Genomic DNA, 20,404 nt, shown 5'->3' on the forward strand with positions numbered 1-20,404 from the left:
TTACAACTAGAGGATACTTTGATGATGGCTTCATGATAGCTACATCCTATATAGCACTAAATCATCAAAGTGTCTAATTGCGTTGTATTTCAGAATACTGTCTTCAGAAATCCCCTCTGACGTAAAAACTGGATCCTAAATATCATTTACAAAAGTCCCATTAGGTGTAGATTTTCTATTATTAACTCAAATAGGGAGATATTTTTGTAATGTTATTTAAGATATAATATTTATCTTGGAAAGTATTCTAACAACTATATTTTAGGTATTGGAAAACCAGTGGTTCTGTTAATTTCCAACACAATGGTACTCTGTCACCTTTGAAAGCATAAAGTTAACCCAGTGAGGTTGCAAAGCTTTAAACCTAAGGGTGTACATGCCTGCAGGCAAGCACCCCCACCTCTGTATTAATTACCACATCAATGCAATTTTGAATATGAACCTTAGACATCAACGTGATGTAAGTTAACATGTTCTAAAATTAATTTACAAGGCTCTCTCTATAAGAAAGTTGCTTACAAATTTGGGCGGTTGTCACGTCGTAGTCAAAGGCATCCACGTTGTAGGAAAGGCTGTCTATGTAAAAGAAGGTCTTGTGATCAAGGGACCAGTCCAATCCATTGGAAATGTCCACTTGGTCAAAGTTTTTCACCACTGAATGGTCCGGGAATAGGGTATAGAGGGATCCCTGGTTCCTCTCCACCACAGCTGGTCTGATCTCCTGTGACATTGTACCTGAAATTAGAACACCGTTGATTAAACATTGACTAACATTGTTTTGTGTCTATTAGATACCATCCACTTATCCACTTATTAGATACCATCCACTTATTATTTTCTGTGAGTATATTAATTTACAGCTGATCTCGGTGTGATGTACTCTTGAATTTCTGGGCATAAGTTACACTTATTCACAGATATAAATCTTTATGAATCTACCCTACTTACTACAATGTTAGCGTTTTTAAACTCATTAAGTCGATAAGACCTACAATAGTGAGACTAACTAGTCAAATAAGAAAAAATAAGAAAACAAATTCAAATTAGATGCATGGAATATATTTCAAACAAGCACACAATGCTACATATGTTAATTATAAATCCAAAACGTTAATTTAAAAAGACAGGAACTGATTCCCAAAGTTTTTACCTTGCCTGTTTGATATACACACAATTGATTTAGCAGCAATTCACAAAAGCATAAATGTATAAGTTATCAATCAATCAGTATTTGTTAACGTAGCTCTGTCAACCCTAGGTGTATCTGGGTGATGAGGGTGCTGTGTTTCTGTCAAAGAGCCGGGTTTTGAGTATCTTCTGGAAGTCTGCTAGGGTAGGTGACATTCGAAGGTAGAGAGGCAGGTTATTTCAGGTTTTGGCAGCGATGTAGGAAAAGGAGTGACCCCTGCTGCAGCTGTGACACATGCAGGGGATGTGCAAGGGCAAGGGGGAGATGGGGGTCCTTCTGGGGCGGTCAAGGATGAGTCCGGCTGCTGTGATCTGCATGGTCTGAAGTTTTCAGAGGATCAAGGTGGAGATTCGGGCATTGAGAGCGTTGCTATAGTCGAGGCAGCTGGTGATGAAGGCCTGCATGATGCTTCTTCTGGTGTTGATAGGGATCCATCTAAAGATTCAGCGGTGCATGTGAAGGGTGAAGAAGCAGGAGGTGGTGACTGAGTTGATTTGTCGCTTCATGGTCAGTTGACTGTGAAGGATGATGCACAGGTTGCGTGTGTTTCGGGCTGGTGTGGGTGTTGGTCCAAGTCCAGCTGGCTACCAACTAGGGTTCCATTTGGAAGTGTTCTTTCCAATTATTAGTACTTCTGTTTTGTCTGAGTTCTGTTTGAGGCAGTTGTTTCTCATCCATTTGGCTACATTGGTCATAGCGTTGCAAAAGTTAGGCTTGGTGCTGGCAGAGTCCTTAGTGAGAAAGAGGATTAGTTGAGTGTTGTCTGCGTAGGATATTATACTGAGTCCGTGGGATCTTACAATGTCAGCGAGGGGGGTCATGTAGATGTTGAAGAGGGTTGGGCTGAGGGATGATCCTATGCCACATATGACGTCCTTCAGTGCAGGGGTGAAGGTGGGTAGGTTTAATGCTCTGTGTGCGTCCTGTCAGGAAGGAGGCGATTCATTTGAGGGCGTTTTACTGTATGCCAAAGTTGCCGAGTTGGTCAATGAGGGTGTGGTGGAAGACGGTGTTGAATGCCGTGTAGAGATCGAGGAGGGTCAGGGCTACCGTTTCTCCACAGTGTAGGCAAATTCTAATGTTGTCGGTGGCAGCATCCAGTGTGGTTTCAGTGCTGTAGTTGGCACGGAATCCTGGCTGAAATGCGTCACGTAGATTATATTATTTGAGGTATTCAGCGAGCTGAAGGTTGATGGCTTTCTCAAGTACTTTGGCTGAGTAGGTGAGTAGTGAGATAGGTTGGTAATTTTTTAGGTCTCTGTGGTTGGCTGAGGGTTTCTTCAGGGGTTAGACCTCTGCATGTTTCCGTCTGTCAAGGAAGGTTGGTGTGGAGATGGAGATGTTGAGGATGGTGTTGAGTTCTGAGCTGATTGGGTTGTTCAGAGGCTGAAAAAGTGGTGGGGGCAAAGGTTGGTGGGTGCCCCCGAGTGGATTAACAACATGTTGTCTGTGGTGGTCTGGGTGGTGAGCAGGGACCAGAAAGTGACTGTTGGGCTGGTGTTTGTAGGTTGGATGGGGTTTTCGAGGCTGAGCATAGTGGGTCGGGCTCGAAGTTGTTGAAGATGGTGGCGATCTTGTTGTGGAAGTAGTCTGAGAGGGTGTTGCAGAGTTCTTGGAAGGGGTGGATGGTGTTCTCAATGTCCGTCGTGCTTGAGAGTTCCTTCACTATTTTGAAGAGTCCCTTTGTGTTGTTGGCCGCTGTGTCAATGCATGCTGAGATTGCTGTTCTTTTGGCCTCCTTACTGTGCAGGTGGTAGTTGCTGAGGGCTACTTTGTAGGTGACTTTGTTGGAGGAGTTCTTGGTGCGGTGCCATTGCTTCTCGAGTCGGTTGCAGTTTTGTTTGGTGGTTCTGAGCTCTGGGGTATACCAGCTGGCTTTTTTTTTTTTTTTGTGGCTTTTGCAGGTTTAAGTGAGAAGACTCTGACCGCGCATATGATGATCCTCCAGTCTGAAAAGTTTTGGATGGCTTGGTTCAGGTTGGTTGGTGTTCTATGTTGTGTGGTGCAGAGGGCCTGCATCCACTGGGTCTCGGTTACCTTGCTCCAACAGCGGTGGGGGAGGCTGTGGTGCTCGACGTTGGTGTGTTGCGTGTTGGAGATTGTGAAGTGAACAATAGCGTGGTTTGTTCAGGTGAGTTCTGTAACGTGGGTGAATTTGATTTGATTGCAGAAAGTCAAGATGGCGTTGAATGTGTGTCTGGCTTTGTGAGTCGGTTCTTTGACCAGTTGGGAGAGACCGATGTTTAGGATCTCCAGGAGGGTGATAGAGTTGGTGTTGTTGGGGTCGTTGATGTGGAAATTGAGATGGTTGAGTAGGACTTAGTGGTGGGAGTTGACTGCTAGGCAGGCAATGAGTTTGGGGATGGTGTTACAGAAAGCTACTCGCGGTCCTGGGGGTCTGTAGGGGTGGGTGCCTCTTATTGTAGTCTTGGTGTCGGTCTGAAGTCATAACTTGCGAAGTTCCATGAGAAGCAGGGGATCATCGTTGATTATGGTGCGTCTAAGGCTCTCCTTGAAGATGATGGTGATGCCTCCACCATGTTTGCTGGTGCGGTCTTGACGAATTAACTTGTAGTCCTCTGGAACGGCGATGGTGATGTCGGGGTTCGAGTGTTGGTTGAGCCAAGTCTCGTGATGAAGGTGACATCTGGGGAGAGAGTGCTGATGCTGTCACAGATTTCGGTGGCGTGTGTGCGGAGGGAGAGGCCGTTCAGCAGGATGCATTAGAGAATTTCTGAGTTGTTCTTAATCTACTTGATGGAAGTGGAGCAGGGTCCTGTGTGGATGAGTGGTGCAGTGACGAAGGAGGAGCGGCCGAGACGGCAGGTGAAGGGTCCTTTGGTTGATCTCGGGGAGGCCGTGAAACAGTTGTTGTTGCAGTGTCCGAGGTCCAGGGCCAGGAGTTCTTTGGTGGTGTAGCGGAGAGAGATGAGAAGGCCATGGTTCCTAGCGTTGGGCACAGTCCAGGCATGGACGGGAGTTGACGGGCTTGCCTTTGGTGCGCTGTCAGCGAGGGCAAGGTAGAGAGGCGGATCTCCATAGGTAGCCCTGGGAGGTGAGAGGGGCTGTGAGGGAAGCGGGAGGGCGGGGAGCGGAGCAGCAACAGCAGGAAAAATCATCTACCTGCATTCGAATGCCATCTACATGTGTGGACAATCCCTAGGAAGGGTTAGACAAGTGTGCAGCGATACATATGGCAAATTAGGTGAACTCAACACCTGCAGCAGCGGCAGCTGCTCCATAATGGCGGAGGAGCATTGCCCCACTGCTCTGCACCAGTAAATGAAAACACAATGATAATAAAACAATTTTATTAATGCCATACGACCCATAGGGGTAGTGAGACCTATGCAGAGAACATAGATCAACACAGGATGGATATGTTCATAGCATGTTTTATTCAACATCATCCACCAATGGTAAGTTACAACTGTCAGCTCTCTAATCCTCCCTGCTGCTAATTTTGGGTGTCACCACAAGTGGAACGAACCATACTGTCACTTCCACAGGCACAAGCACCCCTTCATCACACAATCTAGTCACCTCCCTCTTCAAAGACTGCACATTAAATGGAATCATTTAGCCTTGGCTACAATAGCGCAGTTCCACTTAATATGATGAGCATAATTAGCGAGACACCTCAACTTCTGACTGAAAACCTTGGCTTCTGGTTTGGAAAATCCTCATCCATCACCTGATGCACATACCCTTGGGCCCATATTTATGAAAAATGACGCACAACTGCGCTAATGCAGTTGTGCGTCATTTTTCTTAACGCGGGCTAATGCATTCCCTAACGCCATCCATGACCCCTACTTATAAAATGAGGCATGAACTCAAAAAAAGATGCTAGCCGGTGAGGGATGGCGTTAGGGGAAATGCCGCTAGTGGGTCAAAAATGACGGTAGGCTGATTAGCGGCAAAAATTCTGCCACTAGTCAGCCTTGCTTCATTTTTTAATGCACAAGCAACCAAATAATGACTCATGTCTAAGTATAGACAGGAGTCATTACCACTACCCAAATGCCCACCACAGGGGACCAGTGTCCCTGGGCAAGCCCTACATACCCAGTGCCAGCCAGGGGACCCCTTAAATGGCACACTACACACATACAACATACATTGACCTGCAACTTACCTGGGATGGGCTCCCTTCTCCTGTAGTTTCTCTGTGGTATGGGTGATGGTGATACTGGGGGTTGGGGTGGGCATCTTTGTGCCCATTCCATGGTATTTCCCCATGGAAAATGGGCCTCCCTCCACATCAACACATAGTCTGATCAGGCGTTAAATAATGGTGCTAAGCAGCATTAACGCCATTATTTAGGTCTGCCTCCCATTTGCGCGTTGTTTCTGCGTCAGGTGTTAAATATGGCACTGAGGGGCGAGTGTCATTTTTAGGAAGGGAACGCCTACCTCGCCAACCCACCTTAACGCAAGGTGGGTTGGCGTTTCCTAAAAATGGCGCTAACTCCAAAATGTTGATGCTAGATGGGTCTAGCATCAAAATACAAATATGGAGTTAAGTTAGCTCTGCTTTAGTATCAAAATAAATGGCGCTAAGGTGACGCTAACCTTCCATAAATATGGGCTTTGATGATTGACGTTTTGATCCAGTAAGACCCCTAAATCTTTTTGGTACAGTCACCCTAGAATGTAATCACCAGTAACAGCAACATAAACTTTGCCCTGAGTGAAGTGACCTTTGTACAAATATACAAGTAGGAAAAACCATACCATTATGATTAGTTTCCCACCTTGTCCCCAGGACAAATATCCATGTTTTTTAAGTGTCACTTTTCCTTTGTACAACTTTTTGTACACTTTGAGTGACACACAAATGCTCAGTTTTGAACATGTAACATAACCTCCATCTCAACATTCTCAATCCTCATTTCATCGCTGGAATTACCCACTCACAACTCAGCGACTTGTAGTACAATTTCTTTGCTCACCTATTTGACCTCCTTTTTTTTTTTTACTTTTCCTCCACTTCTGCAGCATTTTTTAAAATGTCCACTTCAACCACATCAATTTAAATACCGTGTTCATGGTCAAACATTCCTTAGAGTTTGCTAAGTGATCTTGTATACCACAATGAAAATAACTCCCTTGAAATTACTAGGGTTCTGTGCTCCATTTCACGGTCTCCTTCATTCCCCAGGACATCACGTCCATGCTTTTCTTACCCTTACATTTCAATTCTTCACACAGTTAAGCATATGCCCCCCCCCATTTTTGCAGTGAAAATTACATCACATGGAGGAGGTTCATCATTGAGGCAGAGTTTTCCTCGGATCTTATCTAAATGGCAGTGTGAAACAAGTTGGTCTCTAATTCATTCTACATTTTGGGCCAGATTTACAAGCCCCTTGTGCCACACTCGTGTAATTTTTTTTACGCTAATGTGGCGTTAAGGAGGCAATTTCCCCACGCCATTTTACAGAGTGGCGCAATGAATGCATTGCACCACTTTGTAAACCCTTGCGATACATTCTGCCTGTGCCAGGCATGATGTATGCAGGGGGGGCATTCTGGCACAGGGAGTCCCGAAAAAATGGCACAACATTTCACTGCGTCATTTTTTCTGTCATTTTCAAAGCCTGCTCAGAGCAGGCATTAAAATGATGCACCCATTATAGGTAATGGGCCTCCTTGTGCTTTGCTGCACTAGTGTCAACAATTTGTAAGCTTGTGTAGCAAAGCGCCACAATAGCATAAAAAATGTAAATGCTATTGTGCTAACGACCGCCATGGTGCACTGTAATGTAAATGCGGCGCAACCATGGTGTTGTTAGGTGCCGGTAGGAGGGGCAGGAAAAGTGGTGTATCATCAATGATGCTCCGCTTTCTTATAAATATGCCCCTTAGTGTTTCAAATGTACAAGTTACAGACAACTTATTCAAAGCTGTACTCCTCCACAGCCTCATCCTGCATTTATAACTTTCTCCCAAAATGAAAGCATTCTAAAATTGTGCTGGCTCTAGGTCTGTTAGTCGAATTTAGCTTTTGAGGACAACTTTAAATACATTTAAACCAAGCCACTCTTAATGACTAAGGTCAGGCAGAGACTTCCAAACTTCCTAGTCTTCAGCTCCAAGACAGTCACAATGCAGGGTTTCTTTCAGAACTTAACTTTGTACCACAGCTTTGAACATAGTTCAGATAAATTTTTTTCTAATTTACCATCATAATACATGGTCCTCAGAATGTGATTGAAAGGAGGGGTCGGAGTCAAACTTAGCAAACCTGTCTCCAGACGTCCTTAGTACTAACTTAAAGAACAATTTCATCTATTTGTATGAGACAAGTGTAGTCATGTTAGGAATAACTCAAATCCACAGATCAGTGAAGCTGCAGCAGCACGTCCCCTTGGGAGAATAAATATACTCTGCCGTTATTGAGCTCCAACTTGTATGGAAAACACAGCTGGAAAATGAAAATAAAAGTGACTTCATATCGAAATATCATAATGCCAAAATTTGACTGAGGGGTATAGAAATCAATCAGATTCTGGAGCTGTAGGCCAGCTGTAAATACAATCTCCGTCTTCAGATTTTAACCAGCCAATAACAAGATACCAATACCTCGGAGACAGTTGCGGCTTGCACTAATTAGAAGGGGTGGGAGAGAAGAATTAAATTCAATTAAAAAAAACACTCCCAGCCTGCCCTGCCCCAATCCTCATGCTGCTTAGAGCAGCGTCAGGAGGACGTCCCCAGGCAGACTGGTAGCCTGTGCAGGCTCTCTCCAGCCCAGCAACTGTGTTGCTGGGCTGGAGAGAGTCCTGTGCGCATGTGTGTTTTACCGGCCCAAGAAGGCCGGCCAAACACACATGCACTCTGAGGGGCACTCCCCCTCTTTGCTCGTTACCCCTGTGGCCCTCCCAAGTCATTAGCTTTGCAGCCCAGTCCGCATATGCAATCGAACAGCACAAGCAATGTCCCCAATATTCTCACCGCATCCAGCTACTGTCAGTCTTAAGTACATAAGATTACCAATGAGAAGCGATCATGCTTTTGTGCAACTGACCATAGCTAGTGAGGCATAGAAAAGGTGACACGAAAGCCAAGAGTCAAAGTCATGCAAGGACGCAGATTCAGATCATCAGGATGGGGTTTGCATGACTGGTTTACCGAGGGGAAAAGGCACATAACGCTAGGTTTTGGTACAATAGAATTCTTCAACACATATTTGGTTGCAGTCTTGGAATCAAATAGTGGGTGTGTGGATGGCTTAGCTAATCCCAGAGCATCAAAACATGATTCAATGAAAGCTAGGTAATGGTTACAATGCAACAGAAGCAAGAACACAGTTGAAAGAGTTTGCTAGGGGACATTTCCTGGGATGATTGCAACAAGAATTTTTCGCATTGTTCAGTTTCTGGTATGAAAGACATGTTAGGGATGAACAACTTAAGCTTTCTGCAGAACAGACCTCTACCTTTGATGTATATTTCACTGTTATTGTGCATCACAGAAATCAGATGTGTGTATATAAAAAATAAGAATATCAGAAAAGATGCACTTTGTTAATGCTAATAACTACAATAAACAGAAGGATGGGCATACATGGTGAGTGCAGGTGTATAGTAATCCTGCAGTACAGATCATCTTGTCAGGGTATCACACTATGGCCCTGATTACAAGTATAGGTGGTCTTTATAGCAGATGATAAATAACGATACTATGGGGTACCTTACTTATTGAGTGCAATAAATATCACCTATTATGAGTTGCCAGAGAATAACAAGTGGATTTTGATTTTTAACACAATAAAATCCGCATGATAGGGTAAATGCTATATGGTGTTCCACGTTAAATTTCTTCCGCTTTGACCTGCTGAAATTGAACAAAGGTTGAATTACTTAATGCACCCAATATTTATTAGATGCATTAAATACCTAACAACACATAATTCAAATCAGGGAGAACATGGCGGCTGGCTAAGGAGCAGGTTGCGGGAGGGCTCCTGCCGACTCGAAGCCATAAAATAGAAAAAAAATGACTTCGAGGAGGCTGGGGGAACGTAGTGGGACTTGAGGTGTGAGGCAGAGGTAGGCGTTTGAGCCGAGGATACGCCGAGCTGGAGGGGAGCCGTGGAGTCCGAGGTGTGGGACAAGGCCCGTTGTCGTTGAGAGCCACAGCTGTTTTCCATCACAGAAGGGAGGCGGCTGCAAGGATTTCGTTCCGGGGGAAGTTTGGCAGAATCAGCACAAAAGGAGAAAGTTCAGGAGGAGGTTGAATCGGGATTTATTCCCCTATCCAAGTGGGAAACGGACAAGAAAGCCAAAGCGACATCAGAGGTACACTTTGTTTGATTAATATTACGATGCATTTGGGAGGCAATTGTGAGTCTCTGGCCCCCCAGGTTGTGTGGTGGATAGGAAGGGGGGTTGGCTCCCGCCAAAGGAGAAGGAGGAAAGCTGGCATCCAGGAGCTCTTGTGGTGGCTCAGCCTACTCTTTGCAGAGTACTAAAAGGACGATAGCAACTAAAAGGTGTACAGTAGCAGAAGAGTGCAAGACCCCCCAGAAGCAAATCACGTATAGGAATAAAGGAGTGCAAAATAATAACAACAAATGGAAAGCCACTTTGAATAAGTTGGGACCCGTGAAAAGGAAAGCGAGGGTTACCCCGACTTTGAGAACTTACTTTAGAGTTTTACCCGGAGTGTCAATAATGCCAACTAGTGAGGAGAGAGTGCAAAGCGAGGAGAGAGAACTGGCCCTGGTTAGAAGTAAAGACAGCGAGGGAGTAATGGTGGGGGGGGACATGAAAGTGGGTGATAATTATTTGAATCAGCTAGCTCAACTGGTACAACCACCCCAAGCTGACTGTTGCTTTCATGGTTCCCAAACCTCAGTGAGCTCAGACATAGCCAGCCCGGCAGATAACCCGGATTATAACCCGGTAATGGTGCAGCATAGCCCTCCTGAAGTACGCTCGGAGAAGTAGGGATCACAGGGAGGAGGATGTGGGGACAGACAAGGGGGAGCGCAACCTTCAAGGAAAGTAGAGTCCCTGGAAGAAAACAATCTTGAAGATTCACTTAGCCACTCCATCACAGATATGCTAAGAGCGTTATCAATGGAATTGAGAGGTGGTTTTGAGACTTCAAATACCAATAAGACTGAGATCAAAAATCTATGTGAGGACCTTGGTAAAAAAAAAAAAATGACGAGTTAGCAGGCCGGACAGCAGCCCCGGAGGAGGAGGTAGGCGATCTGAGGGTTGCAGTGGAGGAAAATAAAGAAAGCATCAAAGGTTTGAAAGCAGGAGAGGTGGGGCTAATGGCTAATATGGCATCACTGAAGTTGAGATTTCTGAGAGTCACTGAGGGATTGGAAGGAAACAATCAAAGGAGAAAGAATTTGAGATTTCTGAGAGTCCCTGAGGGATTGGAAAGAGATGACCTGAAAGGACTAGTGGTCCCATTAATAAAACAAGAGGTACTCTTTGAGGATATGGAGGTTGATATTGCAAAGGATATCCAAAGAGTACACAAGGTCCGGCAAAAATTCCCCCCAACAGGGATAAGCCAAGGAAAATCTTGGTTTATTTCCACACATATGCAATTAAAGAGTGTATCCTTGCGGTGCCATTAAAGAAAACATTGTTGACGGTGGATGGGGTCCCTTTTGAGATCCGGTCAGATCCAGCAACTATAACACTAAACAAGCAATGGGAGTTGGGACAAAGAATTGGCATATTAGAAAAGTTGGGGTCGACAGCCCAATTAAGGTGCCCAGCATCCTTAAGGGTAATGGTGAATAACAAAATGTAGTACAAATTTAGTGACTGGAGAAAAGTGGATGATCTGATTAAGAATTTAGAGAAGGGTACTATCTTTGTGCGTGCCCCCTCCCCTTAGCCAAGGTTAGACTGCTAAGCAAAAATTAGTCTCCGAGTCCGACAAAGTGACCTTTTCTAGGCGGAGACACTGGGTTTAAGAAGATACGGTGGGTTCTCCCAGGGTATGCAGGGATGGGGTGGATTGGGGGGTGAGAGGGGAGGTGATGTGAATCACAGGGTGGGGAGCATAAGGGGAAAATAATAAAAAAGGTCTTTAGTAATGTGGAAAGAGGGGAGGGGTCAAGAGGAGCTGCAATGAGTAGGCGTGGGCCTAATTCTGGAGGATTACTGTAAAAGATCTGAATTTCCTCTCCTGGAATGTTAACGGCTTACAGGTGAATAGTAGACAAATTAGGTTTCTGCTATATTTGAAGGATGCCCCAGCAGATGTGTTGGTCTTACCGGAAACACATCTTCCTAAGTAAGAATGTTTCGAGGTGTTTAAACCATGTAGATGGGTGCAGCAGATAGTAAGCTCCAACCATGCTGGTGGTAGTAAGGGTGTGGTTATCTTAATCAAAAAACACACTAATATAACCTTTGTTGAGGGCCCAGTAGACAAATCAGGGAGGTGGGTTGTGGGGAAACTACTTGTGTACCACCGTGCTTTCACGTTAGTGGGATATTATGGCCCTAATAGAGATGATACAGCCACATTGATGGAGTTGTTTCAGCTTTTACTGCAATATTGGGACCCCATAATATGGATGGGGGATTTTAATGTTGTACCTGAATCACGAGCTGGACAGGTCCTCGCGTAACAGGTCAAGAGTTAATGAGAAGATGCAAGCTCAGGTGCGATTAATGATGACCCAATTTGGGCTACATGATATATGGAAAGAGCAGATGGGGCTCAAAAGAGGTTATACTTATAACAACAAAAAATACAGACACCAGTCTAGGATTGACTATATCTTAATAGACGGTGGCTTAAAAGAATGTGTGGAGGAAGTAATACATGTTGGGGTGCATTTATCAGACCATTTCGCTATTAGTTTGAAGCTTAGGGTGCCGGTAAACATGGGGGAGAGAAGGTGGACCTTAGACAGGACATTATTTTTAGATGAGGAGGTAGTAGCGGAGCTACGGGCTGAAACAGAGGAATTTTTTAATCTTAATAAAGGGTCAGCTTCGCCAGCATTAGTATGGGACACTTTCAACGCTTTTTTGAGGGGGAGGCTGATAAGGGTAGCCTCATTTAAGAGGACAAAAATATAAAGAAGAGATTAGTAGCTTAGCAAATCGGGTACAGCAAAATTGAGCAGCGATTGGCACATGTGGACCTTCAGGAGGATGAAGTTGATCAGTTACATAAACTAGATCAGGAGGTCCGGTCGGAGCTGGTTGTGGTAATAGAAAGAAGGATTAGATTAAGATGTGAGGCTAATAGGGTGGCGCATTTTGAGTATGGTGAAAACAGTGGCAAAATGTTGGCCTCGAAAACAAAACTGATACAGGTAGAAATAAGGTGTCAGAAATTTGGGGTGAAAAATCAGAGGAGGTTAGGAGAAGTGGGAAGGAGAAAGCTTTTTCATTTTTTTTAAGGAATTATACACAGAAGATCTAGAGGTATCATCGGAGTCAGTAAAGAGATGGTTAGGAGAGTTAGAACTAGCTTCTTTGAGTGAGGAAGAAAATATGGTGGTTCATGAACCGATTAAGATGATAAAAGTAGAGTAGGCCATAAAATCTGGCAAATTAGGTAAGGCACCAGGGCCAGATGGGCTACGCATGGAAATCTATAGAGCCCTGGGAAGTAGTATGGTGAAATTCTTGAGGGAACTGTGTAATAACATTATAGAGGCTGAAGGGATGCTCCCCCCTTCCTGGAAGGAAGCTATTATCACAATAATTTTAAAACCAAGGAAAGACCCTAAAAAATGCTAGTCTTACCGTCCAATATCCCTCTTAAACTGTGATTACAACATTTTCAGAAAACATTTTGCCGATAGATTAGGTGGAGTTGTGGGGAAGCTTATACACACAGATCAGAAAGATTTTTTAAAAGGGAGACATATGCATGAGCTGACACAGGGCTTGGTAGGGATAATCAATTTAGCCACCACATGTCAAGCTCCTTTAGCGGTCATAATGGTTGACACTACAAAGGCGTTTGATAGGGTTAATTGAGGTTACTTAAATACGTTATGTGAGGTCTATAACCTGTGTGTAAATTTTATTAGGACATTACAAAAGATTTATCAAGACCTTGGTGCAAGAATTTTGGTCAACGGCTCTCTAACTCCTCCTTTTACGATAGAAAGGGGAATGAGACAGGGATGCCCGCTATCTCCGTTATTGTTCGACTTATATATTGAGCCATTGGCATGCAGAATTAGAAGCGATCAGAAAGTTTCCCCATTTATGTGTAGATATCTACTTAGAAAGGTCTCTTTATATGCAGACGATTTGATGATTTATACACCCAATTTAAGTCAGGCTATACCGGCCCTGGAAGAAGTGACAGCAGAATTTGGGGAAATCTCTGGTTATGCCATCAATAACCAAAAGACGGAAGTTATGGTTTGGAATATGGACACAAGAAGACTTGTAATTAAAAAAGAGGTTAAATATTTAGGGATCACCTTAACGCATGATATTAGTAAATTATCAGAAACAAATTTTATGAAGGTGATGAGGGATGCAGATCAGTTAATGAAGAGATGGTTAAACCTCCCTCTTACTATTGTGGGGTGTGTACATTTAATTAAGATGGTGATTGTACCTAAATTTACATTTATTTTGAATTCAATACCATTAATCTACAACAAAGAATGGTTAAGGAAACTCCAGGCTAAAATTAGTAGTTTTCTTTGGGCTTCTAAGGGTGTTTGTATTGCCTGGAAAAAGTTGAGAAGAAAGAAAGAGAAAGGAGGGTTGGCTGTACCGTATATGCAAAATTATGCATGGGCCTTCTTTTTGAAAAATGCGAGGGAGTTCTCAAATGAGCCAGGTTGCTCGGAGCTGGGGCAGATTTTGAAAGCAATGATGGAGGGAAATTGCGAGTCTCAGAAGAGCTTTTTATATAAGTTTGGAGACCCTAAATTCTTTAAGAAAGTGTGATTTAAGGTGCTACAGGACTTAGTAAGGCTTTGGCATGTGGTCAGGAAGGTTACCAACTTGCCATACTATAGCGAGCATGCCCCTGTTTGGGACTCCCCAGGCTCACCGGAGTGGATAAAAGATGCTTTTGTGGTGCCACTGAAAGACGCTGAACTTTCGGAGTGGGGATAATTCTGTTATAACGGAGAAGTCAGGTCATATGAAAACCTTAATGGGGAGGTAAACTCACTAAGTTTAAATACCTCCAGATAATAAGTTGGGTGAGGAACATGAACGAGGAGGTGGGGGGGACAAATAACTTGGAGGAACAGGTGCACTTGGAAATCCCTCTGAAGAAGGAAGTGGCCAGATCTTACTGGCTTATTATGGATATTGTGGATGGCGAATTCACTCTTCCAGAAGAGTTATGGAAAGAATGCTTGCTGGATCCGCAGCTAAAAGATTTATGGCAAGTATTATGACACTTTTGTATAATACAGTTAAATCCGCTGCTTTAAGGAGAAATTGTCTGTTTTCAATTAATAGAGCCCTTTGGACACCAGCAAAGCTCTCCAGACTGGACCAGGGTCACCTAGTTAGATGTAAAAAGTGTGGGTTGGCATCCACAAATGATCAACATATGTTCATGGAATGTCCACAGCTCAGTAGGTTTTGGGAAGATGTTGGTGAAGCAATTAGCTAAATACTCCCCATAAGCTCTAAGGTATGCATCCTGTTAGTTCTTTTTGGATGTTTGCATGAACCATCGAAGATCATTAGGGATGGCACCAAATTGATTCTCTATATGATGCTTGTGGCTAGGAGAGAGATTTATTTTAAAAAATGGATCAGTGCCTTCCCTCCTACCTCTTTGGACTGGAAGGATTCTTTAATGTACAATTTGAAGTTAGATATGAGGGAGGACAATAAGAGAAATAGATTCTGGAACCCACTGAAAAGATGGTTGGATATATGAGAGGATACGGTTTTTCAGTGAATTTGGCGTGGTCCTATGATTATATACACTTCTGGTTATACCGCTATGCTTCGACAGTACGTTGGAAAAGCGGTTGCAGCAGAGCCCAGATGTATCCCAGACAGGAGTGGTCTTGCGGAGTTGGACTACGAATAAAATCCGCACTGAAAGGACCCCACCTCTGAGCTGAATGGTTGAAGGTAAATGAGGAATATACAAAAAAAAAAAAAAAAAACGTAATTCAAATCTGTACATAATGAGGGCTTTATGCATGGGTCAGAATTAACCACCCAACTCATAATCCGGACGTATGATTAAAATGGGGCTACACAATAAAAAATCCATCTTTGAAGTTTTTCAATTTGTTAAATTTTTAAGGCACTCTAAGGTAGTCAGTCGTACAAATCACTAATTTCTAGGTAAGAACTGAGTGACAGATAGGTGAAGCAGCATAGTGTGGTGTGGCAAAAACGTAAATGCCCCATTAGCACAGATTTAGGATTACCTCCTCTCCCGGAAGTGAATGCTAAATGGTTATTATCTACCTTTGGAAGAATCCATGACATGAAAACACAGACATGAAGTTACTGTATTAAGATTAGTCTTGGAGAAAACGTTTGCAGTGTGCGGGTAGGTATGCATTTTGTGTTGTAAAAATGTCACTGCAGATGTCAGAGTGGTAGTGATCGTAAGAGAAGTAGGTGTTACATTTGTGGAATTGTGTGTTTGTGTATGGCAACACAAAATATAGGTATATTTGCAGAAACAGGCTGAACAAAATAATCTTGACAAAGTGCAATGCTACATCTCAACTGTACCTGCAAAAAACCTTCCCAGGGGATCAACTTTCCCATCATTAAACCTGTTGTTGGGTTTATCCTCGTCAATGTTGGCAAGGGTGGTTACAGAATGGTCTTCCCAGCTGAGACTTCCAAACCTCCTTCCAACAGCGACAACATATCCCCCAGACTTCCGCAAGGCCAATGAGCCAATGGGAGCATCTAAAGATAGATTAGGAGAAAACATACAGTGTCATTATGCAATGCATTATAAGTTAGGCCAAGAGCAGTGCTTATAAAAATATATATATCATAAAATAAACATATTTTCTTGCAGGAAAGCTACCTATGCTCTTGCTTCATAGAGTAAGAGTTTGGTATGTCAGGTACAGTGCCAATCCTACGATAGCCTAACAGGTACCTTATAAGTGATGTTGAGTAAGTATGACAGAGTACAATAATGTATATTGCATATGGGATGGATAGAATTACCATGGTCCAATAATAAACAAATCTTTGAGCCTTAGTTAAAGTTTGGTGGATGCAGAACATTTTGTTCACAAAGGGAAAAGTGTCACCTCGTGAATATTGAAAGGGGGCCCTGGCAAGACCTGTCCCTTCAGAGAAGGCCATACTAGGTAATAATCCGGCACCACGCTCAGCGATTGTCCTGTTGGCTATTGGTGGGCGGGCCTGGAAGATACTCACAATGAATGGCAGTCTGCAGAGTGCGTGCTGCCAACTCCTTCATTGTATTGACATATCGAGAGCACCTCTTCCTGTGGAACAAGGGTATAAAGGACTGCTGCCTATAGCACATTCAAATTTGAGGAGCTTTTTTTTAGAATGAATGTATTTCGAAGCCATGGTCACGTTAAAGGCAGTAAGGTTCTTAACTCAATATTATGCCCATTCTGTCTTCACATCAGTAAACTGTATCTTGTGGCGTAACAAAGGCCCCTGCAGCCCCCTCAGCACAGAACCTGGCCTGAGTGAGTCCGGATAGGGTCCCCTCCTTGTTCTTTACAGGGGACTCCCTCCAGTTTTGTTACACCACTCCATGTTTCCAAACAATATTTTCAATGATCTAGCCAAAGATTACACTATGGTTGTATGTGATTGATTTTTTCCATTGTGTAACTATCATTCCCCCTGTATGCCTTATACTGTTCTGGTTCACTCATGGATCAGTTTGTCATTTTTAACAAATATTTTTCAGACAAGGAGCTTGCATCTTTCTTTTACTGGCTGCTTTATGTCGGAAATTAGGTACATGCTCACTATAACTCTTCATCACCGCACTATTCAGGTGCAGAGTGTGTTCACACAAATAGCTTTCTTTTGTGTTGAATATAAATGATTACTTGTTTTTATTTAGTTAGACTGTTTCAAGCTCATCGAGGAAGTCAAGACCATCGCCCGGAGAGATATCAAGTATACCTAATGAAGGGTCCCCTGGGGTACAACAAGGAGAGAGGTTTGCAGTATAGTTGTTCTGAAAAAAGATGCCCACAGTCCTGATTGGCCGGAATCGGGGTTGCAGCAAGGAGGGATTACAGAGGTGAGGCAACCAATCTAGGAGGCGCGAGTTGTGAAAGAGAGAGACGGAGACGGGAAGAGGAGGCAGATTCAAATAGAAGAAGACAAGGAGAAGAGCGGAACAAGACGAGAAGTGGAAACTGAGGAAAACGCACTGTCCTGCCATGTCTCAGGCGAGACGTGGCTGTACAAGGTACGAAATCATATATGGGACCACAGAGTGTGGTTTTCAGGATGAGATGGAGACAAGGATAAAGAAAGGGAAGGCGAGCAGGTTGCACGGCACCTTGGGGTTAAAGAGCACATGCATGGTTAAAACCTTCTCTATACCGTGAGCCTTCACTTCTCCCTATACATTCTCTCCCCGCTTCTTTCTCCCACACCCTTTAATGATAGGAGACGTCTTCCATGTCACTTATTGGTTGTTTAGCTTCTTTCCACCTGAGGTAAATTGAAGACTGCATACGGATTTCGGTTGAAGACGGCGAGAACGAGTGACTAAGTAATCAGAGGAACTAAAAGGAAGAGATATACACAGATGCCTTTTAACCTACAGAAAGAAATATAGAGTTAATAAAATGTTATAAAACTCACCAGTTACGCCTCTGTGGTTCCTCTAGGCAGAATAATGGCACTGCCTACGTTCACTACACCTTGTCCCTGCTACAGTGGTGTCAGAAGAGGGATGAGCAAGGAAACAGCGGGAGCAATGGAATCAAAACTCACTTTAGAGGATATAATAACCCAACTTGCAGAAGGACAGAGGCATTTACAGCTGGTGGTAGAAAACCAGGCTAAAGAGGCACAACATGATAGGTAGAGCTTTCAAATCGCCTTGAAGGGTCAGGCAACTGTAATGGCGAATAATCAATTGGTTCACAAGACAGCAATACAGCACCTCACAGAAACTATAGCCCAAACCAAGGTCCACCCTAACGTCCTGAGTACTGTTTTGCGGAAATATCAAATAGGAGAAGATCCAGAGGCATTTTTTATTAATTTTGAACGAGTTGCCATCTCGGCAATGTGGCCCTAAGAATGCGGTGGACAATATTTGGCTCCTTTTCATACAGGGGAATTACAATCAGCCTATCAGGCAGTAAATCCGGCTGGTACAACACTCTATGTGGAGGTGAGAAAGGCAATCTTGGAGAGGTTGGGGCATGATAGCGAACAGTATTGTATGAAATTCAGAAGTTAAAGTGGTCACCAACTGAGAATCCTAGAGCTTCTTTTATCGAGTGCAGGATATGGCATTACGATGGCTGAAACCAGCCACCCCCACAAAAGAGGATATATTGGACCATATCATACTGGAACAATATCTGGAGGTCCTTCCTGGTCCCACTCAAAATTGGATAAGGCAACATCCAGATGTCAAAACAACCAAAGCCATAGATCTAACTTGTGCATTTCACTGAACCACTGAAGTAAAAATCCCTCATTTAAAGACCACTGGTAACCCACCATCAAATGGAAAACATCCAGCCAAAGACAGGTCGTTGAGCCCCACCCAGAGTCACAAACCATTGTTCGAAGAACTAGCAAAGACTATGGTCAGGGTCCACAATGTTATCACTGAAGAGAACTGGGTCATATAGCGAGGAATTGTCCACAAAACCACCCAAGTCCTGAACCCATGGAGATTGGGGTTACCAGAGGTAGAGTTCTATGTGTGAAGGGAAAGGAACTGAGCTTTACAAAGTGCATAAACATGAACTGTAAACCTACCCAAGCTTTAGTAGACTCAGGGTGCAAACAATCAGGGATTAGGGCTCCTATGATACAACCCCATCAGTAGAAAGAAGGGGAAACAGTCCTGATTAGATGTGTCCATGGGTATTGTAAGGCATACCCCGTGGCAGGAATAACAGTCAACTGGAGAGGATATGAGGAGACGATAAAGTTGGGCAGGATACCCCATTCAATGGAAGATATGATTGTTGGAACCGACAACAGTCACTTTTCAGAGTTATTAGATAGTATCCCTAGCATCAATAAGAACTATAGTTGGTTGAAAGAGGCACCGTTTCGAGAAGAAATGATAGAAGGGATGTAAGGAGAAAACACCATTAACCAGAAGGGAAAAACAGGAGAATAAAAGGAACTATAGTCATTCCCATAAAGCTGATAATGTTCTTCTTTCCTTCCCAGCTGTGTTTTCTACTCCAGGAATCTTCAGGGCATGTCAAAGAGATCATCCCTCCCTACAACATGCGTGGGCTACAGCAGTAAAGGAAGAAACGAAACAGGTAGGAGCATACTTTTTGGTACAGAAAGGGTTGTTGTTTAGAGTATACAAGAAAGGGGAGGACAAGATTAAACAACTCCTAGTTCATATCCCTTATCGCCCTCAAGTACTTCATCTGGCACATGGTCAAACAGAGGAAAGACACCATGGGAGAGAACTGACGATTTTATTGACCTGGAGTTTTTTGTGATCTGAGACGGTTTTGTTCGACCTGCCCACACTGTCAGTTGGTGAACCCATTTGAGCTCTTCCAGTTATTGATACTCCATTTGCTAGAGTAGGGATGGATCTGGTGGGTCCCCTTATGCCTTTGTCCCGAAGGCTACCAATATATACTGGTCCTGGTTGATTATGTGACACGTTATCCGTAAGCTATCCCTCTAACTAGTATGACAACTAAAACGGTAGCTCAGGCCATGGTAGATTTCTTCTCCCGATTAGGTTTTCCACAAGAGCTTCGGACAGACTAAGGAATTCCTTTTATGTCTAAACTTATGTCTAAGATATGTCATATCCTTGGCATTACACAGATACGCACCTCAGTCTACCATCCACAGACTGGTGGTCTTGTAGAACGTTATAACCGTACTATCAAATCGGTACCGGGAAACACGGAGGGTCATGGTGCACACACATAGGAGGACTTCCTATTCTTCTATATGAGGGTAGAGCATGGGATCGACTGTGCCAGAGTCACTGTATGCGACCTGATTATTTGACATCCTTTGGGGTTGGCCGAGTGCAGCCGGGATTGGGTTATACCGCTTCATTGGT

General features: G+C 43.7%; 1 protein-coding gene across 3 annotated transcripts in view; it reads right to left on the minus strand.

Moving 5' to 3' along the window:
* The window catches only part of RGN (regucalcin), a 75,460-nt gene that overhangs the window by 32,055 nt on the left and 23,001 nt on the right, over window positions 1–20,404 (minus strand). For all 3 annotated transcript variants that reach the window (XM_069204298.1, XM_069204300.1, XM_069204299.1), the window contains exons 3-4: window positions 15,880–16,062; window positions 520–735 (exon numbers count right to left, since the gene is read on the minus strand). In XM_069204298.1, coding sequence (XP_069060399.1) covers window positions 520–735; window positions 15,880–16,062 — 399 coding nt within the window. The remainder of the gene's footprint in view (window positions 1–519; window positions 736–15,879; window positions 16,063–20,404) is intronic.

The sequence above is a fragment of the Pleurodeles waltl genome, chromosome 8, assembly GCF_031143425.1.
Source record: "Pleurodeles waltl isolate 20211129_DDA chromosome 8, aPleWal1.hap1.20221129, whole genome shotgun sequence".
NCBI lineage: Eukaryota > Metazoa > Chordata > Amphibia > Caudata > Salamandridae > Pleurodeles > Pleurodeles waltl.